This window comes from Hordeum vulgare, chromosome 4H (assembly GCF_904849725.1).
Source record: "Hordeum vulgare subsp. vulgare chromosome 4H, MorexV3_pseudomolecules_assembly, whole genome shotgun sequence".
Classification (NCBI taxonomy): domain Eukaryota; kingdom Viridiplantae; phylum Streptophyta; class Magnoliopsida; order Poales; family Poaceae; genus Hordeum; species Hordeum vulgare.
Genome location: NC_058521.1, coordinates 82,048,594 through 82,076,151, shown reverse-complemented (window position 1 = coordinate 82,076,151; position 27,558 = coordinate 82,048,594). Strand labels below are relative to the sequence as shown.

The 27,558-nt window shown below is 46.3% G+C and overlaps 1 protein-coding gene across 1 annotated transcript; it reads left to right on the top strand.

The window, feature by feature from the left end:
- The first annotated feature begins 3,198 nt into the window (after positions 1 to 3,198).
- On the top strand, positions 3,199 to 3,903 carry LOC123450298 (NDR1/HIN1-like protein 6). Its single transcript, XM_045127624.1, has one exon. The coding sequence runs from the start codon at positions 3,199 to 3,201 to the stop codon at positions 3,901 to 3,903; it is 705 nt and encodes a 234-aa protein (XP_044983559.1).
- The last annotated feature ends 23,655 nt before the right edge of the window (positions 3,904 to 27,558 follow it).

Sequence of the window (27,558 nt, the reverse complement as noted above, 5' to 3'; positions counted from 1 at the left end):
GCTCGAGCGAGCACGGGGCATCTAGGTGGTAGGGGCATCTCTGTCCTAAAGTGCTTTGGTCGGCGCATCCATGAGTCTGAGATCCCCTCCAACTAAAGGTTGGCTATGGGGATTGGAAAGTTCAATGACGAGTTGAAGCCGGAGAACTGGCTCGAAGATTATCGAGTGGCCGTCCAGATCGGCAGCGGTGAGCGTAGCTGAACCAACTACCCACCAACATCATTCACAGTTGGGAAGACATGGTCCGTGTGTTCGTCAAGATATTCGACGGCACCTACAAATGCGTGGGTGGTCTGACAGAGCAACAACATTGCGTCCAAAAGAGCAACGAGAATCTTCGTGAGTATATTCAGCGATGGACCACTCTGTGTAACACTATGAAGAACGTGATCGAGCACCGGGCCGTCTACGCCTTCAAGGCAGGCACTCGGTACCGTGAGCTCCTCCTGAAGTTCGGTCGGGCCGGGGACCTGTCCCTCAGTTGGTCCATGGAGATCGCCTCTGTAGCGACAAAGGCAGGGCTGACGAGGCCCCTCCGTAGCGACAACGGTGGTAAAAAGCAGAAACGGAAAGCCAAAGCCACAAGCAAGACTAAAGTTGCAGCTATGCACGGGTAAGGCCAGGGAAAATCAAAACAGAAGAAGAAGAAGAAGAAGAAGAAGAAGGACTGGGCCGCAAAGAAGAAGAGTGAGCCCAAGAGCGATATCTTGGATCAGCCGGCCAAGTCCACACCAAGAGAGATGAGGATGGAAACCCCATCTTCCCAAAGCATTCCACTTGGGATTGTCGCCTGCTCAAGCAGGAGATGCGAGGAGAACCCTCCGGGGAAAAGGATGACGACAAAGAGGAGGAAGATGCCTCCGCGTACCCTAATGTCCAGAAAGTCCTCATGATCTTCACTGACGTCGAGAGCAAGAGCCGACTGAAGGTTGTCAATCGGGAGGTCAACATGGCAGCTCCGACTGTCACCAAGTACCTCGAATGGGCGAAGATGCCCGTCATTATCGATCAATCCGATCATCCGACCCAGATAGCTACTTCGGGCGGTAGGCGGTGGTCGTCGATCCAGCGGTAAATGAAGTCTAACTCCGCACGGTCCTGATGGACGGAGGCAGCACACTCAATATAATCTACAATGACACCCTCAAGGCAATGGACATCCCATTGTCCCGATTGAGCAAAAGCAACATGCATTTCCACGGGGTCATCCCCGGGAAGAAAGCCGAAGCACTTAGCCACATCTCTCTAGAAGTTGTGTTCGAAGTCAAGAAGAACTTCCGGAAGGAGCGACTGGCCTTCGAGGTGGTGGACTTCCGTAGTGCCTTTCACGCCATCCTGGGCAGGCCCGCCTATGCATGTTTCATGGCCAACCCATGTTACGTCTATCTTAAACTTAAGATGCCAGGACCGAAAGGTGTGATCACGGTCACTGACAATCATAGGATCGCCGAGGTCTGCCTCCAACATGGCCCCAAGATTGCCAACAAGAAGATATCGGTCGTCAAGCTGGAGGGGGTACAAGAAGACAATAGATGCTCCAGGCTTGCTCAGGTCGAAGGCCGGCCCATGGAGTGTGCTTTTCAGGCGGTCTGCGAGACCAAGCAGGTCCACATCCATCCGCCGGATCCGAGTGCCTTAGCGACGGACATTTCCACGTCACTCGGCAAGAAATAGAAATGCGAGCTCATCGAGTTCCTCCGTGAGAACTAGGACGTCTTTGCATGGAAGCCATCTAACATGCTGGGTGTACCAAGGAGCTGGTTGAGCATCGACTCCTAGTCGACCCCAAGGTCAAGCCAGTCAAGGAGCACTTGCATCATTCCTCCGTCGAGAAATGCAAGGCGATTGGCGTGGAGATCACTCGGCTGGCTGAGCATCGACTCCGAGTCGACCCCAAGAGTCGACCCCAAGGTCAAGCCAGTCAAGGAGAACTTGCGTCGTTCCTCCGTCGAGAAGCGCAAGGCGATTGGCGAGGAGATCACTCGGCTCCTAGCTGTCGAGTTCATTCGCGAGGTAAATGATATGTCTCCAACGTATCGATACTTTCTAAACTATTCATGTCATGTTTGCCTATGTTTACAATACTTTTATATAATTTTGGTGCATTTTATATGATTTATTTAAAACTAATCCGGATTGACGTTGTTTTCGGCATAACTATCATGGTGTTGTTTTTTATGCGGAAATAAAAGTTTTGGGAATTGGACGAAACTTTTTAACGTTTTTTTGAAGGAAAATAGAAGTACTGTAGCGAAGAACCACCACAGGGGGGGTGGTGCCCACTAGACACGAGGCCGTGTCAGCCCCCCTCTGGTGGGCTGATGTCTAGTGGGCACCTCGTGGCCCATCTTGGCATGATTCCAATGCCCAAAAGTCCTGTAAATATAGATACCTCCAGAAATCATCCTAGATGAGATCTTCCTCCGCCGCAGCTCTCTGTATATCTTTTTCGGCCACTACGAGTCCCTCAAAGCCGCGATGCCTACGCCTAGCCTCCACACACCGCGCGAACCCACTCTGACCTCATTGCGCCATGAGCCGTGTAGATCTCGCGCATTGCAGACCCAGGAGCTCCCAACGCAGCCACCTAGCAGATCCGCGTAGGGGACGCCGTTAGCGGACCTCCCGCCCCTGCAGCAGACTCTCGTCGCACGTCGTCCAGTGCCACCACACGAGCACGCAGCCTCATGCCGCCATGGCCTTGCCCCATGCAACCGTCGCAGCAATCTCTCTCCGCGGGCCTCGCAAGCTGGCTGAAACGAAAGGGCCCCACCGCCACCTTCATAGAAGCCGGTGCGGACTTCGCCGTCCGCTCCTCTAGGGTTTCCCGTGTCGTCAGGGAGGGCGATGCGGGAGACGGGAGAGTTTTTTTTAGCACGCCCATGATCACCACAATCCAGGGATATATTGCATGTACGAATACGATTATTGTACACACTTCAACTTGAAAGCAGTTTGAGCTCAGGCCCGGACACACCTAAACGCGTCGAATATGATTACCATGGTTCGCTGTGATCCCCTGTCGGACTCGGCTGACTCTTCCCGTCTCGGCTTTGCGCGCCAGTTCGCGATACTCATATATACTATCTCTAAACCACAATTAAGGAAATCACGTAGCAAAAGCGAACGACTGATCGTCGTTTTAGACATCGAATCGAGTATACGAAGGAGCGCGCGCTGTGTACGTAGGTTGCATGCATGGCAGCTCTCGACACGATCCACGAGCACAATGAGCGTGACCTCGAGGCAGGACACGCTACGCCGCCGTCATCGCTCGTCGCGGGCAAGGCCGGCGCTTCTCGTCGGGAACGCGGCCACCGGCGCAACAGCTACCGCCGGGTCGCCTGCGTCGCCCTTCTCGTCGTGGCAACCGTCGCCGTCGCCCTGGCGGCCGTCCTCGGGGCTCTCTACGTGGTCCTCGACCCGAAGATGCCCCTCTACTCGGTGCACGCGCTCAACGTGACGGCCTTCGGCATGGACGACGACTTGACCGCGCGCGCGCGGTTCGACGCGGCGGTCCGGTTCGAGAACCCGAACCGGGCCATCGGCATCTCGTACGAGGAGGGGTCCAGCCTCGCGGTGTGGTACGGCGGGTACCGGCTGTCCGAGGGCGCGCTGCCGGCGTTCTACCAGGGGCACGGCGACGCCGCGGTCGTCCACGTCGCCATGAGCGAGGCGCGGCTGGGTGGCACGGGGGTGGTGGAGGCCATGCGGCACGTGAACGGGGCCGGCGGCGAGCTGCCGCTGGTGTTTCGCGGCGAGGTGCCGGTGCGGGTGAAGGTTGGGCCGGTGACGACCGGCAAGGTGACGCCCCGGGTCCGGTGCGACCTGGTGCTGGACAGGCTGAGCACCGAGGGCGGGATCGGGGTCAAGAGAATGAGCTGCAACTTGAAGTTATGGTGATCCGGGGCTTAGAGCGTACAATGAGTAATGTAGGAGTATATAGTAACCTTTCTTTTTGAAATGTTGTATTTATAATAATATATATCCTGTGGTTTATACCGATAGTTTCCTCCCGAACCGACAAATGTCTATCCAACGGTTGCAAAGGGGTGCATTGTTTATTTTCTCCCTCCCGCGTGTTCTTTCTTCATCGCACGACATGGTCCCCTTTTTCCTTCTCCCTCCTGCCTCGTCCAGCACCCGCCCTGCGCTGACCAAACGGTTGTCCGCTGATAGCATCTCCAGCTGTTCGACCCTCCATGGGCGTGAAATAGCGCCGCTTACGGCTCGTTGACGAAAAAATCGACGTGGAGAGCTCGGGTTCTCAATCGCCCCCTCAAAAGTCTCCCCAACTGTTTAAAAAAACTCGATCCAAATTCGATCAAAAACAACTCAAATTTGAAGGAAATTCATAGTTTTTCAGTAAAATTTGTACAAAAGTGAAATAAAAACGTAATTAAACTACATCGCCGCCGCCCGAAGTTGCCGCCCGCCGCCGCCGCCTTTTACATGTCGAGAAACTTGTAGAAATTGGTGTAGTCACCGCCGACGTCGTCGCCGCCATCGCCATCGTCGTCCTGCGCTTGCCGCCGTCCTTGTTGCATCCCTGTCCTGGGTCGCCGTGGCGAACGGGGTTGAAAGGCCCCGACGCCTCCTCGTTGTTGTCTTCGAGGATGACGACGCCGCCCTCCTCGCGGCCGCGGCGCCGGGTGACGATCTCCTCAAGGACGCGGCGCTGGCGCTCCATCTCCTCCCGAACGTAGTCGTCCCGCACCCATTTGAGGGTGGTCTCGTCGTCGGCGGCCATGGCCAAGTGCTCGTGCTTGACGGGGAGGAGGCCCGACTCCGTCTTTGGCTTGACAAGGTGGGAGGAGGCGCCGGGCTCGTTGATGACGATGTCACTGTTGCGCGTGCGCCACCCCAGCGGCGTCTCCTATGGATCCGGCTTGACGGGAAGGAGCGTCGGTGACCCGGAGGAGCGAGAGCGGGATCTGGACGAGGAGGATGACGCCGCCTCCATTTGCCTCGGCGTCCAGGAGCTGTCGTGGCGGTGGGAGAAGGCGGGTGGCAATGGGTACTCGTACCGCGGTGAGTTGCCGCCCTCGATGTGCTCGAGGACACCTCCAATATGCGGACGGGGACATCCCAACATTGGCTGCACCCCTCGGAGTTGTGGCGGCCGCGTCGTTCAACCCCGTTGGTGACGGCGAGCTAGTTGGTGTGCCGGCGTCCGAAGTACGCCGTCCACAGCTATTGCTATCAGGGGCGTACCTCGGCAGTTTGCGCGAGCTCCCCGACAGCGACGACCGGATGCGCGCGATCTTCGTCGACCGGTCAGCTCCAGAGGGCGGCGGTGGCACCGGGACACCGTCGACACTCGGCCTCTATGCCCCCGGCACTCGCATGTACGGTGGCGCTGGGTAGTCTTCCTCGTAGAGAAGGCAGGCCTCGTCCTCGTGGAGGTGACGGCGGCCGAAGCCATTGGCTGCCGCTCCATCGCTGGGAAATCGTTCGCCATTTTTAGGGAGAAAGAGGGAGAGGAGGCGCCGGTGATGAAGGAGGAGAGGAGAGGGCGTCAGGGGCGAGATTCTGACCGCAGGACATGGCCTCCTTCTTCCTTCTCCCTCCCGCCTCGTTCAGCACCCGCCCTGTGCTGGCCAAACGGATGTCCGCTAAGACCCGCAGACGACGAGCACTGTTGCCCGCCTCCTTGCCACCCCGCCTGCTCGATCTGTAGTCTCCCTCGTGCCTGTGCCGCACTCAGCCATCCTTCTAAAACTACTGGGAGGAAGTGGAGGGAGCAACGGCCTAGCAGTGTTCAGCTAGATGATATCTAGTCTGGAATAGAAGGGGGTGATGGGTTACCTACTAAGGGTAGGGTCATGGACCTGTCATAGAGGGCCTACCTAGGGCCTCACATAGTCATTAAAGTCTCAGGACTATCGATGCAACTCATATTTCACTCGGACGTATGAAGTCACTCGGCCAATCTTCCAGTCAGTCAAATACATACGAACATTCGGACTAGGGCAAACGGAACGACGAAGGAGGAGCAACGACTAAGGGATAAAATCTTACATAAAGTGTAGTGAAGACCAGCGTTAGCAGTAACGTTTTAATCCCTCGCAAAAAAGCAGTAAGGTTCTAATTAGAGCTGTTGTTACTAGTAATTTCCGTAGTTATTAGCATTAACTCACTCTTGTAAGGATGCTCAACGGGCCGAGACGCACTGTATATAAGCATGCCCTAAGCTCTGAGGCAAGGGTTAAGTACCTTGTGTATTCACACACCCCATAAGCAAACACTAGCCTCTGGGATCGAGACGTAGGGTCTTTACCTCTTCAGAGAGGGGGCTGAACTCGTACATCCAAGTGTTACACTTGCGTTGTAGCTAGGCTCCGCCACCTCACTCGTACCCCCAGTACTATCATCACACTCGTTCCCTCAACCGATGGCACCCACTATGGGGTTGCGCGTTTAGCAAAATTTGGCGTTGATTGAGATACATTTTTTATGAGTCATCATGATGACACTCGGCGGAGAGATCCTCTTCACTTCCCCCAGCCTCATCGCCGACGATTCGGTGTGGCTACAGGAAGCGCCGCTGGACACAGATGCACTACCCCGCCCGCGGTGCGATGCATTTTAGCATGGCAACATATGGAGTCCTTCTTCAACAGCCGTCGGTTCCGTATTGTTCGGCTCCCCATCATCCCGCTGTGGCTCATCGCAAGCGCTCCAAGCGCTCGCGGCTTCAGTGCTGGATCAAGCATGCCGTGGCACTCGAGGCCATGATCGGACACGTGGCCATGCTTGACTCCGACGAGCGCACCCTCAGCTTGTTCCCCTCCCACGGTTCCTTCGACAAATCCGAGTGCGGGAGCAGCAGACACGCTGTAGAGATTTTGATTGCTGACATGACCAGGGGACCTCATGGGTATTGTGCGGGCAACTCCCGTGGGCGCGATGGAGGTGGCCACAACGACATCAACACTCACGCCTACGTTCCCCAACCCCTCAGCGGGAGCAACATGAGAAGCTCAAGCAGCGGGAGGAGATGGACTTGGAGGACAAGCGTCAAGCCACCTTGGCTGAGCGTGAGTGCCTTGAGCGGCTCCAGAAGTAACCCGACGACCGCGCGGCTAGAGAGCAACCCAGCTCGAGTCGCAATCGCAGGCAGTAGTTTCCAAATGACCACCTGACGGGGTTGTACATTAGGGGTAGTCCTACACACCTTCATCCCTAGGCCTGCCTAAGACCCTACATGGACATCAACGTCCCAAAAGCCACTGGTGCAGTCATGACCTCACCCGGGCGAGCATACCTTCACTCAGCCCGCACAAGGTCACTCGGATTGCCTCACGTCCGTCGGATGTACCTAGACACTCGGACTGCGGCAAGGCGTGGGCAACGAAGGAGCTGCAACGGCTACAACCATAAACTATCACATGAAGTGCTGTGAACATGTGCTTTACGAGTAATGCTGGAGTTAGAGCTATTGTTTCTAGTAAATTCCGTAGTTATTAGCATTAATTCGTCCTTGTAATGAGGTCTGGCTAGTCGTGGCGCACTCTATATATGTTGGGGAACGTTGCATGGGAAACAAAAAATTTCCTACACACACGAAGACCTATCATGGTGATGTTCATCTATGGGAGGGAGATCGGATCCACATACCCTTTTAGATCGCTAAGCGGGTAGCGTTAAGAAACGCGGTTGATGTAGTGATACAGCTTCGTGATTCAAATCACCGTCGTCCCACGATCCGTCCCACGATCCGTCCTGATCTAGCACCGAACGGACGACACCTCCGCGTTTAGCACACGTACAACTCGATGACGATCCCCGCCTTCTTGATCCAGCAAGAGAGACGGGGAAGTAGATGAGTTCTCCGGCAGCGTGACGGCGCGCCGGTGATGGTGATGATCTATTCCTGCAGGGCTCCACCCGAGCTCCACAGAAATCCAATCTAGAGGAAGAACTACGAGGTATAGGTTTGAATTGCACGTGGCAAAGTTGTGTCTCAAAACCCCTAAAACCTCTAGTATATATAGGAGGAGGGGAGGGGCTAGCCTTGGGGATCAAGAGAGCCCCAAGGGCGCCGGTCGAAAGGAGGAGGAGGACTCCAACTCCAATTCGGGTTGGGAAGGAGGAGTCCTCCTCTTCCTTCCCACCTCCCTCTTTTTCTTTTCTTTTCTTTGGTTTTCTTCTTGTGGCGTTGATACATCTCAAATGTATCTATAATTTTTGATGATTTCACGCTGTTATCTTGCCTTATTTGTATGTTTTATGTACCTTTTTATATCTTTTTGGGACTAACTTATTAATTCAGTGCCAAGTGCCAGTTCCTGTTTTTTCCGTGTTTTTATCTCTTTTCAGATCTGATTTTGGAACGGAGTCCAAACGGAAGAAAAACCCCGAAATGATTTTTTCCCGAATGGAAGAAGTCGAGGGGGCTTTTGGGCCAAGCCAGGTGGGCTCCAGGGAGCCCACAAGCCCCCACTCCGCCACCAGGCGGGAGGTGGCGGTGGGCAGGCTTGTGGCCTCCCTGGCCGCCCCCTGACCTAGGTCTTTGGCCTATAAATTCCCAAATATTCCGCAAAAAATCAGGGGAGCCTCGAAAATACTTTTCCGCCGCCGCAAGCTTCCGTTTCCGCGAGATCTCATCTGGAGACCCTTCCTGGCACCCTACCGGAGGGGACTTTGGAGTTGGAGGGCTTCTTCATCATCATCATCGCCCTTCCAATGACTCGTGAGTAGTTCACTTCAGACTTACGGGTCCGTAGTTAGTAGCTAGATGGCTTCTTCTCTCTCTTGGATCTTCAATACAAAGTTCTCCATGATCTTCATGGAGATCTATCCGATGTAATCTTCTTTGGCGGTGTGTTTGTCGAGATCCGATGAATTGTGGACTTGTGATCAGATTATCTATGATATATATTTGAGTCTTTGCTGATTTCTTATATTCATGATTTGATATCCTTGTAAGTCTCTCCGAGTCTTGGGTTTTGTTTGGCCAACTAGATCTATGATTCTTGCAATGGGAGAAGTGCTTGGTTTTGGGTTCTACCATGTGGTGACCTTTCCCAGTGACAGTAGGGGCAGCAATGCACACATCAAGCAGTTGCCATCAAGGGTAAAAAGATGGGGTTTTTATCATTGGTTTGAGATTATCCCTCTACATCATGTCATCTTTCTTAAGGCGTTACTCCGTTCTTATGGACTTAATACACTAGATGCATGCTGGATAGCGGTCGACGCGTGGAGTAATAGTAGTAGATGCAAAAAGTATCGGTCTACTTGTTTCGGATGTGATGCCTATAGAAATAATCATTGCATAGATATCATCACGGCTCTGCACAGTTCTATCAATTGCTCGACAGTAATTTGTTCACCCACCGTCTACTTTCTTTTATGAGAGAAGCCACTAGTAAACACTACGGCCCCCGGGTCTATTCACAACCATCGTTTACATCTCCGCTTTTACTTTGCTTTGTTACTTTGTTGCTTTCAGTTCTCACTTGGCAAACAATCTATAAGGGATTGACAACCCCTTCATAGCGTTGGGTGCAAGCTTTTGTGTTTGTGCAGTATCTTGAGATACTCTTCCGCTGGATTGATACCTTGGTTCTCAAACTGAGGGAAATACTTACCGTCGCTATGCTACATCACCCTTTCCGATTCGAGGGAACACCAACACAAAGCTCCAAGGCCACGGGGGAAATCCTTTGCATACTTGCCTAGGAAGTTCCTTAAAGGCGTAGCCGTAGCTGAAGGATTCGTGGTGCTGTCGACACAACTATTTCTGGTGCCATTGCAAGGGATACACAACAAACATCAGAAGTATTTTTGGCGCCGTTGCCGGGGAGGATAAATCAAGATCTATCCAAGTAGGTCTCACAAACTCTTCTCTTGCATTTACTTTAGTTGCCAGTTGCCTCTCGTTTTCCTCTCCCCCACTTCACATTTGCCATTTTCATTCGCCTTTTTCCTTCACCGTTTTCTTTTGCTTTTTGCCTTTCCCTTTCGCCCACCTGCTTCTAGGTTTGTTCATGAGAGACTTTTCCTCATGGCCAAACCAAACTACCTCAGAAAATTGGAGGAGATTGAAACTAATGTCAAAGGTTTCATGTCTTCACAGTTTGACGAAAATAGTTACTTCCGTAGGGAATTAAAAGAGCAAAATTCCTTTTTGGTCCGCTTGAATAAAGAGGTCGATGATATGGCCAATGATTTCCTTGCACTTAGTTCCCAGTTTTATCATCTTGAAAAATTGGTGGGCCAAATTTCTCACAAGCAGGCTACCTTAGTCGATAAGATGGCAGCTAAACCTGAAATTTGTGATGAAAATCACGAAGATCTTAAAGTGCTTGGTGTGTCTCCTCTTGAATCTTTGTTTTCTCATGTCAAACCTACTTATGGAGGGGCTGGATATGAATCCACTTTGGTTGAAAAACGCCCAATGATTCGGAGTCCACCTATCTTGATGATAAAGGTGTGGAGAGTGGAGTAGAAGTCAAAATTTTGGGTAGTAATGAAACTCCCACTTTGGATTTCAAGGAATTCAATTATGATAATTGCTCCTTGTTTGAATGCATTTCTTTGATGCAATCCATTGCAAACTCTCCACATGCTTAAGCCAAAGTAAAGCCTTTACTGCGCATATCGTAGATGCTATGATGAAATCTCTTGAAGAGAAGCTCGAACTGGAAGTCTCTATACCTAGAAAACTTCATGATGAGTGGGAACCTACTATCAAAATCAAGATCAAAAACTATGAGTGCAATGCTTTGTGTGATCTGGGTGCTAGTGTTTCCGCGATTCCAAAGTCTTTATGTGATATTCTTGGTTTTCACGAGATTGAAGAGTGTTCTCTTAATTTGCATCTTGCGGATTCTACTGTCAAGAAGCCCATGGGGAGGATCGATGACATTCTTATTGTTGCAAATAAGAACTATGTACCCGTGGATTTCATTGTACTTCATGTCCCATTATTCTTGGTAGACCTTTCCTAAGGACTATTGGTGCTATCATCGATATGAAGGAAGGGAATATTAGATTTCAATTTCTTTTAAAGAAGGGCATGGAGCACTTTCCTAGAAAGAAAATAAGATTTCCTTATGAATCTATGATGAGGGCTACTTATGGTTTGAGCACCAAAGATGACTATACGTGATTCCATCACTTTCGCCTAGCTAAGGGCGTTAAACAAAAGCGCATGTTGGGAGGCAACCCAACAAATCTACCCTTTTTATTTCTGTTTTGTGTCTTCCGCACTTTCATAATTCTCTTATGATTGTGTTTTTTGTGTTTGTGCCAAGCAAAACTGTTATGATTAGTCTTGGGGATGATCGTTTGGTCATGCTGGAAAAGACAGAAACTTTCTGCTCACGAAAAGAATTTTCAATTTTTTTTCTGTAAGACCTTTTGAGTTGATTATTTTTTCTGCTGATTTCTACGAAAATTCTTCAGACTGTCGTAATTTGTCAGAATTTTTGAAGTACCAGAGGTGTACGAAACATACAGATTGCTACAGACTGGTCTGCTGTTAACAGATTCTGTTTTTGTTGTGTTGGTTGCTTATTTTGATGAAGCTATGGATAGTATCGGGGGTATTAGACATGTAAGATTGAACGTACAGTAACCCAACATCAGCACAAGTAGAATTTAAGTTTGCTACAGTACCTAAGGAAGTGGTGGTTTGCTTTCTTGTACTAATGTTATCACAAGTTTCCGTTTAAGTTTCGTGTTGTGAAGTTTTCAAGTTTTGGGTGAAGTTTTCATGGACAAAAAGATAAAGAGTGACAAGAGATCAAGCTTGGGGATTCCCAAGGCACCCCAAGAGATTCAAGGATGCCGTAAAAGCCCAAGCTTGGGGATGCCCCGGGAAGGCATCCCCTCTCTCGTCTTCAATCCATCGGTAACGTTACTTGGGGCTATATTTTTATTCACCACATGCTATGTGTATTTGCTTGGAGCATCTTGTATCGTAGGAGTCTTTTATTTTTGTTGTGTCACAATAATCCTTGCTGCACACCTAGAGAGATATACATGCACACACCGTGATTTTTTCAAGCTTCACTTATATCTTTTGGTAGACAATTCAGCTCACATGTGCTTCACTTATATCTTTTGAGCTAGATAATTTTGCTCTATGTGCTTCACTTATATCTTTTAGAGCACAGCGGTGCGTGGCTTGGTAGTTGATCTATGCTTTGAAAGTAGTCTCAAAAGGGGTAGTTATCCAAAGGGATACGAAAACTTCCACCTTCATGTGCATTGAATAGTTAGAGAAGTTTGATTCATCTCAATTAGTTTTGAGTTGTGGTTATGGTAATATTGAAGTCATGCTAGTAAGGTGTTGTGGATCTAGAAATACTTGTGTTGAAGTTAGTGATTCCCGTAGCATGCACGTATGGTGAACCGCTATGTGATGAAATTTGAGCATGATTAGTATATTGATTGTCATCCTTTGCGTGGTGGTCGGGATCGCGCGATGGTTTATACCTACCAACCCTTCCCCTAGGAGTATGCGTTGAATGCTTTGTTTCGATTACTAATAGAACTTTTGCAACAAGTATATGAGTTCTTCATGACTAATGTTGAGTCCAAGGTTTAGATGCACTTTCACCTTCCACCATCACTATCTTCTTAGTGCCACGCAACTTTCGCCGGTGCACAAAACCCACATTAGCCTCCCTCAAAACAGCCACCATACCTACCTACTATGGCTTTTTCAAAGTCATTCCGAGATATATTTCGATGCAACTACCACCATGACATGTGCACCACGTCTACATTGCCTTTGCACGATCGTAAGATAGCTAGCATGATGTTTCCATTGATGTCTATGCCATGCTAGATCATTGCCACGGTACACTACCGAAGGCATTCCATATAGAGTCATAGATGCTCTAAGTTTTGAGTTGAAAGTGTGATGATCATAATTATTGGAGCATTGTCCCATGTGAGGAAATAAAAGAGGCCAAAGAAGCCCATAAAAAAAGAGGCCAAAGAGCCCACCAAAAAAGAGAGAGAAAAAGAGAGAAGGGACAATGCTACCACTTTTACCACACTTGTGCATATTAAGCACCATGATCTTCATGATTGAGAGTCTCTCGTTTTGTCACCACCATATAGCTAGTGGGAAATTTTCATTACATAACTTGGATTGTATATTCCAATGATAGGCTTCCTCAAAATTTCCTTAGGTCTCCGTGAGCAAGCAAGTTGGATGCACACCCACTAGTTTTCTTTAAGAGCTTTCACATACTTGTAGCTCTAGTGTATCATTTGTATGGCAATCCCTATTCATTCACATTGATACCTATTGATGAGCATCTCCATAGCTCATTGATATGCCTAGTTAATGTGACTATCTTCTCCTTTTTTGTCTTGCAACCTCCACCACCTTCCACACCATCTATAGTGATATAACCATGGCTCACACTCATGTATTGCGTGAGAGTTGAAAATGTTTGAGAAAGTAAAGGTGTGAAACAATTACTTGGCCAATACCGGGGTTGTGCATGATTTAAATTCGTTGTGCAATGATGATAGAGCATAGCCAGACTATATGCTTTTGTAGGTATAACTTTCTTTTGGCCTTGTTATTTTGAAAGTTCATGATTACTTTGCTAGTTTGCTTGAATTATTATTGTTTCCACATCAATACAAACTATTGTTTTGAATCTAATGGATCTGAACATTCACGTCACATAAGAGGAATTACAAAGGACACCTATGCTAGGTAGCATGAAAGCATCAAAAATCATTCTTATCACTTCCCTACTCGAGGACGAGCAGGAGTTAAGCTTGGGGATGCTTGATACGTCTCAAACGTATCTATAATTTTTGATGATTTCACGCTGTTATCTTGCCTTCTTTGTATATATTATGTACCTTTTTATATCTTTTTGGGACGAACTTATTAATTCAGTGCCAAGTGCCCGTTCCTGTTTTTTCCGTGTTTTTGACTCTTTTCAGATCTGATTTTGGAACGGAATCCAAACAGAAGAAAAACCCCGAAATGATTTTTTCCCGAACGGAAGAGGTCCAGGGGGCTTTTGGGCCGAGCCAGGTGGGCTCCAGGGAGCCCACAAGCGCCCACTCCACCACCAGGGGGGAGGCGGCGGTGGGCAGGCTTGTGGCCTCCCTGGCCGCCCCCTGACCTAGGTCTTTGGCCTATAAATTCCCAAATACTCCGCAAAAAATCAGGGGAGCTTCGAAAATACTTTTCCGCCGCCGCAAGCTTCCGTTTCCGCGAGATCTCATGTGGAGACCCTTCCCGGCACCCTGCCGGAGGGGACTTTGGAGTTGTAGGGCTTCATCATCATCATCATCATCGCCCTTCCAATGACTCGTGAGTAGTTCACTTCAGACCTACGGGTCCGTAGTTATTAGCTAGATGACTTCTTCTCTCTCTTGGATCTTGAATACAAAGTTCTCCATGATCTTCATGGAGATCCATCCGATGTAATCTTCTTTGGCGGTGTGTTTGTCGAGATCTGATGAATTGTGGACTTGTGATCAGATTATCTATGATATATATTTGAGTCTTTGCTGATTTCTTATATGCATGATTTGATATCCTTGTAACTCTCTCTGAGTCTTGGGTTTTGTTTGGCCAACTAGATCTATGATTCTTGCAATGGGAGAAGTGCTTGGTTTTGGGTTCTGCCATGTGGTGACCTTTCCCAGTGACAATAGGGGCAGCAAGGCACACATCAAGCAGTTGCCATCAAGGGTAAAAAGATGGGGGTTTTATCATTGGTTTGAGATTATCCCTCTACATCATGTCATCTTACTTAAGGCATTACTCTATTCTTCTGGACTTAATACACTAGATGCATGCTGGATAGAGGTTGACGTGTGGAGTAATAGTAGTAGATGCAGAAAGTATCGGTCTACTTGTTTCAGACGTGATGCCTATAGAAATAATCATTGCATAGATATCATCACGACTCTGCACAGTTTTATGAATTGCTCGACAGTAATTTGTTCACCCACCGTCTACTTGCTTTTATGAGAGAAGCCACTAGTAAACACTACGGCCCCCGGGTCTATTCACAACCATCGTTTACATCTCCACTTTTACTTTGCTTTGTTACTTTGTTGCTTTCAGTTCTCACTTGCAAACAATCTGTAAGGGATTGACAACCCCTTCATAGCGTTGGGTGCAAGCTTTTGTGTTTGTGCAGGATCTTGAGATACTCTTCCGCCGGATTGATACCTTGGTTCTCAAACTGAGGGAAATACTTACCGTCGCTGTGCTACATCACCCTTTCAGCTTCGAGGGAGCACCAATGCAAGGCTCCAAGGCCACGGGGGAAATCCTTTGCATACTTGCCTAGGAAGTTCCTCAAAGGCGTAGCCGTAGCTCAAGGATTCCTGGTGCCGTCGACACAACTATTTCTGGCGCTATTGCAAGGGATACACAACAAACATCAGGCGCCATAGTCCACTTGGGATGGACCAGCCCACTAAGGGCTGGTGCGCCACCCTAGGACTATTGGGCTCATTCCCGGGTGGGTGGGCCCCTCCCGGTGAAAACCCGAAACCCATTCGCCACTCCCTGTACACTGCTGGTAATGCCTGAAATCTTTCTGGTGACCAAATGAAACCATCCTATATATCAATCTTCATTTCCGGACCATTCCGGAAACCCTCATGACGTCCGCCATCTCATCTGGGACTCCGAACAACCTTCGGTCACCAACACCTATAACTCAACTATACCAAAACGTCACCGAACCTTAAGTGTGCAGACCCCGCGGGTTCGAGAACTATGCAGACATGACCCGAGATACTCCCCGGTCAATATTCAATAGCGGGACCTAGATGTCCATATTGGATCCTACATATTCTACGAAGATCTTATCGGTTGAACCTCTGTGCCAAGGATTCATATAATCCCGTATAACATTCCCTTTGTCCTTCGGTGTGTTACTTGCCCGAGATTTAATCATCGGTATCTCTATACCTATTTCAATCTCGTTACCGGCAAGTCTCTTTACTCGTTCCGTAATACAAGATCCCATGACTAACACTTGATTCACATTGCTTGCACGGCTTATATGTGATGTTGTATTACCGAGTGGGCCCCGAGATACCTCTCCGTCACACAGAGTGACAAATCCCAGTCTTGATCCATGCTAACTCAACGGACACCTTCAAAGATACCTGTAGAGCACCTTTATAGTCACCCAGTAACGTTGTGACGTTTGATACACACAAGGTATTCCTCTGGTGTCAGAGAGTTACATGATCTCATGGTCATAGGAGTGAATACTTGACACGCAGAAAACAATAGCAACAAAATGACACGATCACATGCTACGTTTATAATTTGGGTCTTATCCATCACATCATTCTCCTAATGCTGTGATCTAGTTATCAAGTGACAACACTTGCATATGGTCAAAAAACCTTAACCATCCTTGATAAACTGGCTAGTCAACTAGACGCTTACTAGGCACATTGTTTTGTCTATATATCCACACATGTATCTATGCTTTCATTCAATACAATTATAGCATGGATAATAAACAATTATCTTGAAACAGGAAATATAATAATAACTATTTTATCATTGCCTCTAGGGCATATTTCCAACAGTCTCCCACTTGCACTAGAGTCAATAATCTAGTCTCTTAAATTGGAATGAATCTAACACCCATACAGTTCTGGCGTTGATCATGCTTCGCTCGTGGAAGATGTTTAGTCAGCGGATCTGCTACATTCAGATCCGTGTCCACTTTCAAATATTTACGTCCTCTCCTTCGACGTAGTCGCGAATGAGGTTGAAGCATCGTTTGATGTGTCTGATCTTCTTGTGAGTCCTTGATTCCTTTGCTAGATCAATGGCACTAGTGTTGTCACAGAACAGAGTTATTGGATTTAGTGCACTCGGCACAACTCCAAGATCCATCATGAACCGCTTCATCCAGACACCCTCCTTTGCTGCCTCCGAGGCAGCCATGTACTCCGCTTCACATGTAGAATCTGGTACGACGCTTTGCTTGGAACTGCACCAGCTTACCGCACCCCCATTAAGAATAAATACGTATCCGTTTTGAGAGTTAGAGTCATCCGGATCAGTGTCAAAGCTTGCATTGACGTAACCCTTTACGATGAGCTCTTCGTCACCTTCATAAACGAGAAACATTTCCTTAGTCCTTTTCAGGTACTTCAGAATATTCTTGACCACCGTCCAGTGATCCATTCCTGGATTACTTTGAAACCTGCCTGCCATACTTATGGCCAGGCTGACGTCCAGTCTTGTGCACAACATTTCATACATGATAGACCCTATGGCTGAAGCATAGGGGACGGTACTCATCTTTTCTCTATCTTCCGCAGTTACCGGACTTTATACCTTATAATATTGGCAAGAACCCCTTCTTGGACTGCTCCATTTTGAACTTCTTCAAAACTTTATCAAGGTATGTGCTTTGTGAAAGTCCTATTAGGCGCCTCAATCTATCCCTATAGATCTTAATGCCTAATATGTAAGCAACTTCACCTAGGTCTTTCATTGAAAAACATTTGTTCAAGTAATCTTTTACGCTCCCTAAAAACTCCACATCATTCCCAATCAGCAATATGTCATCCACATATAATATTAGAAACGCTATAGAGCTCCCATGCACTTTCTTGTAAATACAAGATTCTCCAACAACTTGTATAAACCCAAATGCTTTGATCACCTCATCAAAGTGCTTATTCCAACTCCGAGATGCTTGCACCAGTCCATAAATGGATCGCTGGAGCTTGCATACTTTGTTAGCATTCTTTGGATCGACAAAACCTTCGGGATGCATCATATACAACTCTTCCTTAATAAAACCGTTAAGGAACGCCGTTTTGACATCCATCTGCCAGATTTCATAATCGAAAAATGCAGCTATTGCTAACATGATTCGGACAGACTTAAGCATCGCTACTCGTGAGAATGTCTCATCGTAATCAACTCCTTGAACTTTTGGAAAATCCTTTGCCACAAGTCGAGCTTTATAAATGATCACATTACCGTCGGCGTCCATCTTCTTCTTAAAGATCCATTTGTTCTGAATAGCCTTGCGACCTTCAGGTAATACTTCCAAAGTCCACACTTTGTTTTCATACATAGATCCTATCTCGGACTTCATGGCCTCTAGACATTTGTTGGAATCCGGGCCCACCATTACTTCTTCTTAATTTGAGGTTCATTGTTGTCTAACATGATAGATAAGACATGATTACCGTACCACTCAGGAGCAGTACGTGATCTTGTCGACCTACGAGGTCCGATAGTAACTAGATCCGAAGCTTCATGATCATCATCATTAGCTTCCTCCTCAACTGGTGTTGCCTCAACAGAGGTTTCCCCCTGCCCTGCACCACCATCTAGAGGGAGCAGAGGTTCTACAACCTCATCAAGTTCTATCTTCCTCCCACTCAATTCTTTCGAGAGAAACTCCTTCTCAAGAAAAGCTCCGTTCTTAGCAATGAACACTTTGCCCTCAGATCTGAGATAGAATGTTTACCCAATTGTCTCCTTTGGGTAACCTATGAAGATGCACTTTTCCGCTTTGGGTTACAGCTTTTCAGGCTGAAGCTTTTTGACACAAGCATCGCATCCCCAAACTTTAAGAAATGACAACTTTGGCCTCTTGCCATACCATAGCTCATATGGTGTCGTCCCAACAGATTTTGACGGTGCCCTATTTAAAGTGAATGCAGCTGTCTCTAATGCATAACCTCAAAATGATAACGGCAAATCGGTAAGAGACATCATAGATCGCACCATATCTAACAAAGTATGATTACGACGTTCGGACACACCATTAGCTGTGGTGTTCCACACGGTGTTAACTGTGAAATGATTCCACATTGTCTTAAGTGAGCACCAAACTCGAAACTCGGATATTCACCCCCTCGATCAGATCATAGGAACTTGATCTTCTTGTTACGATGATTTTCAACTTCACTATGAAATTGCTTGAACTTCTCAAACGTTTCAGACTTGTGCTTCATCAAGTAGATATATCCATACCTACTCAAATCATCAGTGAAGGTGAGAAAATAACGATATCCGCCGCGCACCTCCACACTCATTGGACCACACACATCAGTATGTATGATCTCGAATAGTCACTTGCACGCTCCATTGTTCCGGAGAACGGAGTCTTAGTCATCTTGCCCATGAGGCATGGTTCGCACGTGTCAAGCGATTCAAAATCAAGTGACTACAAAAGCCCATCAGTATGGAGTTTCTTCATGCGCTTTACTCCAATATGACCTAAGCGGCAGTGCCACAAAAACGTGGCGCTATTATTGTTAACTCTACATCTTTTGGTCTCAATGTTATATATATGTGTGTCATCACAATCAAGATTCAATATGAACAAACCTCTCACATTGGGTGCATGACCATAAAAGATATTACTCATAAAAATAGAACAACCATTATTCTCTAACTTAAATGAGAACCGTCTCGCAATAAACAAGATCCAAACATAATGTTCATGCTTAACGCATGCACTAAATAACAATTATTTAAGTTCATAACTAATCCTGATGGTAACTGAAGTGAGACTGTGCCGACGGCGATTGCATCAACCTTGGAACCATTTCCCACGCGCATCGTCACTTCATCCTTTGCCAGCCTTTGTTTATTCCACAGTTCCTGCTTCGAGTTGCAAATATGAGGAACATAACTGGTATCAAATACCCAGGCACTACTACAAGAGTTGGTTAGGTACACATCAATAACATGTATATCACATATACCTGGTTTTACGTTGGCCGCCTTCTTATCAGCCAAATACTTGGGGCAGTTGCGCTTCCAGTGACCCATCCCCTTGCAATAATAGCACTCTATTTCCGGCTTAGGTCCAGCCTTGGGTTTCTTCGTCGGATTGGCAACAATTTTGCCGCTCTTCTTGGAGCTACCCTTCCTGCCTTTGCTGTTTGTCTTGAAACCAGTGGTCTTATTGACCATCAACACTTAATGCTCTTTTCGGAGTTCTGACTCTGCGACTTTCAGCATCGCGAATAACTCGTCGGGTGACTTGTACATCCCTTGCATGTTATAGTTCAACACAAAGCTCTTATAGCTAGGTGGCAGTGATTGAAGAATTGTGTCAGAGATACCCTCTTGCGGGAGTTCAATCCCCAGCTCACCTAGACGGTTTGAGTACCCAGACATTTTGAGCACTTGTTCATTGACAAACGAATTGTCCTCCATCTTGCAAGCATAGAATTTATCAGAGGTCTCATACCTCTCATTACGGGCATTCTTCTAAAAGATAAACTTCAACTCCTGGAACATCTCATATGCTCCATGACGCTCAAAGCATTGTTGAAGTCCCGGTTCCAAGCCATACAAGACTGCACATTGATCTACTGAGTAGTCCTCCTTACGTGATTGCCAAGCGTTCAAAACATCTTGGTCAGACGTAGCGGGTGGTTAATCTCCTAGCGCAACATCAAGGACATGATTCTTTTTCCCAGATTGTAGGATGAGCCTAAGATTACGAGCCCAATCTACAAAGTTGCTACCATCATCTTTCATCTTAGCTTTCTCTAGGAACGTATTGAAATTCAGGGTTGAGTGTGCCATTGATCTACAACATAAAATATTGCAAAGTGGACTTAGACTATGTCCAAGATAATTAGAGTTTAACTAATCAAATTACTAATAAACTCCCACTCAAATAGACATCCCTCTAGTTACTTGAGTGTGGCATGATCCAAATTCACTAACTCAAGTCCGATCATCACGTGAGTTGAGCGTAGTTTCAGTGGTAAACATCTCTATGCTAATCATATCAACTATACGATTCATGCTCGACCTTTTGGTCTCTTGTGTTCCGAGGCCATGTCTGCACATGCTAGGCTCGTCAACTTTAACCCGAGTATTCCGTGCGTGCGACTGTTTTGCACCCGTTGTATGTGAACGTTGAGTCTATCACACCCGATCATCACGTTGTGTCTCGAAACGATGAACTGTCGCAACGGTGCACAGTTAGGGAGAACACAATTTTATCTTGAAATTTTAGTGAGGGATCACCTTATAATGCTACTGTCGTTCTAAGCAAGATAAGGTGCATAAAAGGATTAACATCACATGCAATTCATAAGTGACATGATATGGCCATGATCTTGTGCTTCTTGATCTCCATCACCAAAGCATCGACATGATCTTCTTGTCACCGGCGCGACACCGTGATCTCGATCATCATGATCTCCATCATCGTGCCGCCATCGAGGTTGTCGTGCTATCTATGCTATTACTACTAAAGCTACAACCTAGCAATATAGTAAGCACATCTGCAAACACAAACGTTAGTTTAAAGACAACCCTATGGCTCGTGCCGGTTGCCGTAGCATCGACGTGTAAGTCAATATTAACTATTACAACATGATCATCTCATACATCCAATATATCACATCATGTCTTTGGCCATATCACATCACAAGCATACCCTGCAAAAACAAGTTAGACATCCTCTAATTTATTGTTGCATGTTTTACATGGCTGCTATGGGTATCTAGTATGATCGCATCTTACTTACGCAAAAACCACAATGGAGATGTGAAAATTGCTATTTAACCTCTCTGCAAGGACCGCCTTGGTCAAATCCAATTCAACTAAAGTTGAAGAAACCGACACCCGCCAGTCATCTTTATGCAACGAGTTGCATGTTGGTCGATGAAACCGGTCTCCCGTAAGCGTACGAGTAATGTTGGTCTGGGCCGCTTCAATCCAACAATACAACCGAATCGAGAAAAGACTAAGGAGGTCAGCAAATTGAACATCAACACCCACAAAAACTTTTGTGTTCTACTCGAGATTACATCTACGAATGAACCTAGCTCATGATGCCACTGTTGGGGAATGTTGCATGGGAAACAAAAAATTTCCGACGCACACGAAGACCTATCATGGTGATGTTCATCTACGAGAGGGAGATCGGATCCACATACCCTTGTAGATCGTTAAGAGGGAAGCGTTAAGAAAGGCGGTTGATGTAGTGGTACACCTTCGTGATTCAAATCACCGCCGTCCCACGATCCGTCCCGATCTAGCACCGAACGGACGGCACCTCCGCGTTCAGCACACGTACAGCTCGATGACGATCTCCGCCTTCTTGATCCAGCAAGAGAGACGGGGAAGTAGATGAGTTCTCCGGCAGCGTGACGGCGCGCCGGTGATGGTGATGATCTATTCCTACAGGGCTTCGCCCGAGCTCCGCAGAAATCCGATCTAGACGAAGAACTACGAGGTATAGGTTTGAGTTGCACGTGGCAAAGTTGTGTCTCAAAAATCCTAAAACCTCTAGTATATATAGGAGGAGGGGAGGGGCTAGCCTTGGGGCTCAAGAGAGCCCCAAGGGCGCCGGCCGAAAGGAGGAGGAGGACTCCAACTCCAATTCGGTTTGGGAAGGAGGAGTCCTCCTCTTCCTTCCCACCTCCCTCTTTTTTTTCTTTGGTTTTCTTCTTGTGGCGCCATAGTCCACTTGAGCTGGCCTCACCATCCCACTAAGGGATGGTGCGCCACCCTAGGAATATTGGGCTCACTCCCGGGTGGGTGGGCCCCTCCGGATGAAAACCCAAAACCCATTCGTCACTCCCGGTACACTGCCGGTAATGCCCAAAATCTTTCGAGTGACCAAATGAAACCATCCTATATATCAATCTTCGTTTCCGGACCATTCCGGAAACCCTCATGACGTACGTGATCTCATCCGGGACTCCGAACAACCTTCGGTCACCAACACCTATAACTCAACTATATCGAAACGTCACCGAACCTTAAGTGTGCAGACCCTGCGGGTTCGAGAACTATGCAGACATGACCTGCGACACTCCCTGGTCAATATCCAATAGCGGGACCTGGATGTACATATTGGATCCTACATATTCTACGAAGATCTTATCGGTTGAACCTCTGTGCCAAGGATATATATAATCCCGTATAACATTCCCTTTGTCCTTCGGTATGTTACTTGCCCGAGATTTGATCGTCGCTATCTGTATACCTATTTCAACCTCGTTACCAGCAAGTCTCTTTACTCGTTCCGTAATACAACATCCCGTGACTAACACTTGAGTCACATTGCTTGCAAGGCTTATATGTGATGTTGTATTACCGAGTGGGCCCCGAGATACCTCTCTGTCACATGGAGTGACAAATCCGAGTCTTGATCCATGCTAACTCAACGGACACCTTCGGAGATACCTGTAGAGCACCTTTATAGTCACCCAGTAACGTTGTGACGTTTGATACACACATGGTATTCCTCTGGTGTCAGTGAGTTACATGATCTCATGGTCATATAAATGAATACTTGACACGCAGAAAACAATAGCAACAAAATGACACGATCACATGCTACGTTTATAATTTGGGTCTTGTCCATCACATAATTCTCCTAATGATGTGAGCCAGTTATCAAGTGATAACACTTGCATATGGTCAGAAAACCTTAACCATCCTTGATCAACTGGCTAGTCAACTAGAGGCTTATTAGGGACATTGTTTTGTCAATATATCCACACATGTATCTATGCTTTCATTCAATACAATTATAGCATGGATAATAAACGATTATCTTGAAACAGGAAATATAATAATAACTATTTTATCATTGCCTCTCGGGCATATTTCCAACAATATAAGCCACCCCCGAGCTCCAGACCAAGGATTCATCATCTTGTACTATCACACACCCATAAGAAAACATCAGCCCCACGGCTTGAGACGTAGGGTTGTTACCACTTTTGAGTGGGGCCCTGATACGTCCCAAACTATATATAATTTCTGCTTGTTCCATGATATTTTGGGTGACATGGTTATATGTTTTGCTACAGTTTTATATAATTTTACACATATTTGGACTAACCTACTAACTCAGTGCACCCAGTGTCAGTTTCTGTCTGCTGATGTCTATTTTGAAGGGGCTTTTACCCAATTTTCCGAAGCCCCAAAAATTCCAGGAAAAATATATAAAAAATCAGCAAGCGGAAGCTTCCAAATCACCGAAGATGGGCCAGAGGGGGCCAGGGGCTGTCCAAGCGACCTGCTGGCGCGGCCTACCCCCTGGCCACGCCAGGAGGCCGACTGGGTGGGACCCACCTCCTCTGGTGCCCTCCTTTGGCCTATATTTAGTCCTCTGAGAGGAAACCCTTCGACAACTTCCAGAATCACGATTTTCTGCATTATTCCGCCTACCCAACGCTTATGAGATCGGGAGCGTCAGGAGACCTCTTACCGACACCCTGCCAGAGGGAGGATTGACCTCCGGGAACTTCTCCACCGCCATGGACGCTTCCCGGACGTGCCGTGAGTAGTCCTCCTTGGACCATGGGTCCATGACAAGTAGCTATGTGATGTCTTCTCTCCAATCTTGTGCTTGAATGGTTACTCCTTGTGAGCTGCCCTACATGATCAAGGCATCTATGAAATTCTCTTGCTATTGCTATACTCGGTTTGTTGGAATCCGATGAATTATGAGATTATGTTCAGATTGTTATTAGTTATATATTTGATTATCCTTTTATATTATGTTCCTTAGTGATTCATGCATGTTCTCCGTTGCTATTTATTGCTTTGGCCGAGTAGTAGATTGTAACTCCAAGAGGGAGCGTTATGCATGATTGTGGGTTCATGCCCCTCGATGTCTAGCTGGAGTGACAGAAACATGAGACTAGGGGATGTGCTATTGCCACCAGGGAGAAACCAGCGGTGCTTGTGACCACGGTTGCAAGGATTGTTTACCATACGCATAGTTCGTTAATGCAGTTGTCCGTTGCTTTGAGTTTACACTTTGGGTGGGGCTCACAACTTAATACCAGCGAGATGTTCTGGATAGATATCTCAAGGTGGATGATTAGTAAGTAGATGCCGATGAATAAACGGTCTACTTGTCTTAGCGTACTACCCATTACTATTGAACCTCTAACTATCAAGTAGCATAATTAGCATTGCGATGCGTTTATAATTCTGTCTATTGCCTAACTGTGATTTGTTTACCCAAGCATAGTTGTTTATCGTCTTTTGGGAGAGATACATCACTAGTGAACATCATGTGACTCCGGTCCATATCACCATCATTGTTTACTGCTCCACCAGTTACTGGTTTCATTTACTTTTCCATTGCCATCACTATTACTTTTCCTGCTTGTGTTTTGATCCTTTGCAAACTACAAGGACGGAGAGATTGACAACCTCTCTGTACTCGTTGGGAGCAACGTTATTTGTTGTGTGTGCAGGTCCACGTCTTATGCTAGCGCCAGGGTGGAAGACACCTACTTGTTGATCCTAGGAGTCCTCCTGGTTCGATAAACCTTACAGTCTTTGTGTGAGGGAAAACTTGCTGCTAACTACATCTCAACCTTCCACTTGGGGTAACCAATGAGGTGCGAGAAGTATATACACAATCTCGTCATCAAGCAAAGTTTTCTGCAGCCGTTGCTGGGGACTCCAGTCTTCAAGATAGGGGAGTTGGCTATCTTTTACTTTTGCTTTTTAGTCTTGTTAGTTTGCTTTCTAGTTTTTGCTTTAGAGTCTTATACCAAAAACCACAAAAAATAGTTGCTTTGTTCTTGCTTGTTGCCGCTGCTATGGGTTCCACTGAGAACACCAAATTGTGTGACTTCACTAGTCACAACAACAATGATTATACCTTCTCTTCAATTGCTCCAGTTACCACTAAGGGTCTCTTTACAAATAAACCTTGTGACTATACTAGTCATTATGGAGAATTATGCCCTTGGCATGGTTGCATCGAGAAGCCACATGATCTTTGGTTTGAAGTTGCTCCTAAACGTCCCCAAACTTGGGAGGACGTCCAAACTCTTATAATAGAGAGCAAATCAAACATAGAGGATGAGACTACAATTTTACTTAATAGCAATGATATTGATTTTGACAATTGTAGTCTCTTTGAAGTTATCACCTTTTTTGCAAAGAATGACTAAAGACCCCCACACTAGTACACTCAATGCTCTTATCAAAGCTAGGGAGGAGAAGCTCAAGCTAGAGAGTTCTATTCCTAGAAAACTAGAAGATGGTTGGGATCATATGGTCAAAATTAAATTGAATAATATCTCTTGCTTTGCATTGTGTGATGTTAGAGCTAGTGCTTCCATTATGCCCAAAAGAATGTATGATATGCTTGATTGGAAACCTTATGATCCATGTTCTTTTGGTGTTAGTCTTGTTGATTCTTCCATAAAGAAACCTTTAGGGAGAATTGATTATGTTCTTATTATTGTCAATGGTAATTATGTGCCTATTTATTTTCTTATTATGGACATTGAATGTGATCCTTCATGTCCAATTATTTTGGGACGTCCTTTTCTCCACACCATTGGTGCTATCATTGACATGAAAGAGGGAATCATTAAATTCCAATTCCCCCTTAATAAGCAAATGGAACACTTCCCTAGAAAGAATATTAAGTTACCTTATGAGTACGTTACTCGGGCAAGTTATTCTTTTGGAGTTGGTAATATTTGATCTTCTCGCATTATGCCTAGCTCAAAGGCATAAAAGAAAGCGCTTGTTGGGAGGCAACCTAATTTGTATTTTAATTTAAGTTTTAGTAGTCTTGATGCTTGTTACAACTGTAGCAACATCATTGTATCTTTATTTTTAAGCTTTGTGCCAAGTTATAGCCTCCGATTGCAAGAAAGTTCAAAAATTGTGACATGCTGTCCAGAAAAAGATTATGTCTGCTTGAAGGAAAAATTCGCCAAAAATCAACAAATCATCTTTTTGATCTGAATGTTTTTTACAGAATGCTCTATATAATTGCCTTTCTGGCATCTGTTCTGAGTTTTTTGATTTGAGTTGCAGAAGTGCCCCAAATAAATTATTTACTACCTGTTGTTCTGTTTTTTACAGATTCTGCCATGTTTTGCTTTTTCATTGTTTTGCAAATCCTAAGCTTACTTTTTATTTGCAAAAACCTTTTGGAAATCATGAGAAATAGTAGGTTTTCATGAAAATCTTTATTTCCAGCAGGTAATGAATTATTTTATTAAGGGTACTAACCACTCTAATCAGCTTATGATGAGTTTCGTATGAAGGGAGTTTTCAAGTATGCGATGGGAGATGATGAAAGAAGATACACGAGTGTCAAGCGCTCAAGCTTGGGGATGCCCCCATGCACCCAAAGAAATATTCAAGGAGACTCAAGTGTCTAAGCTTGGGGATGCCCCCGTGCATCCCCTTCTCTATCAACAATCATCAGTTCGTCCATCTCAATGCCATATTTTTATCACTTCATATGTTATGTGCTATGCTTGGAGCGTCCCGCTCTTTACTTTTTAGTTTGTTTTAGTTTTGTTTGCTGTTCATAACAAGTCGGAACCTAGCCTACCTTTTTTGGGAGAGAAACACGCTCCATTCCACTCTTGAACACAACATAGGCTTTCATGCTTATCTTTTTGTGTGTTCTTCATCTTTCCATAGCTACTGTCATGCTTAGCTCTTAGTTTTCATGCATATCTTTTTAAGAGCTTTTATTTAGGTTGCTTTTGGAACTCTCTTGAGTTACCATGCTTATCTTGTTTAGTGAGTTGGCTCGTTGCACTCAGTTGTGTGTCTTGCATGAGTAGGTA

Bases quoted from the DNA above. Each gene is read 5' to 3' on its own strand.
- LOC123450298 (XM_045127624.1), top strand. From the start codon at position 3,199: ATGGCAGCTCTCGACACGATCCACGAGCACAATGAGCGTGACCTCGAG.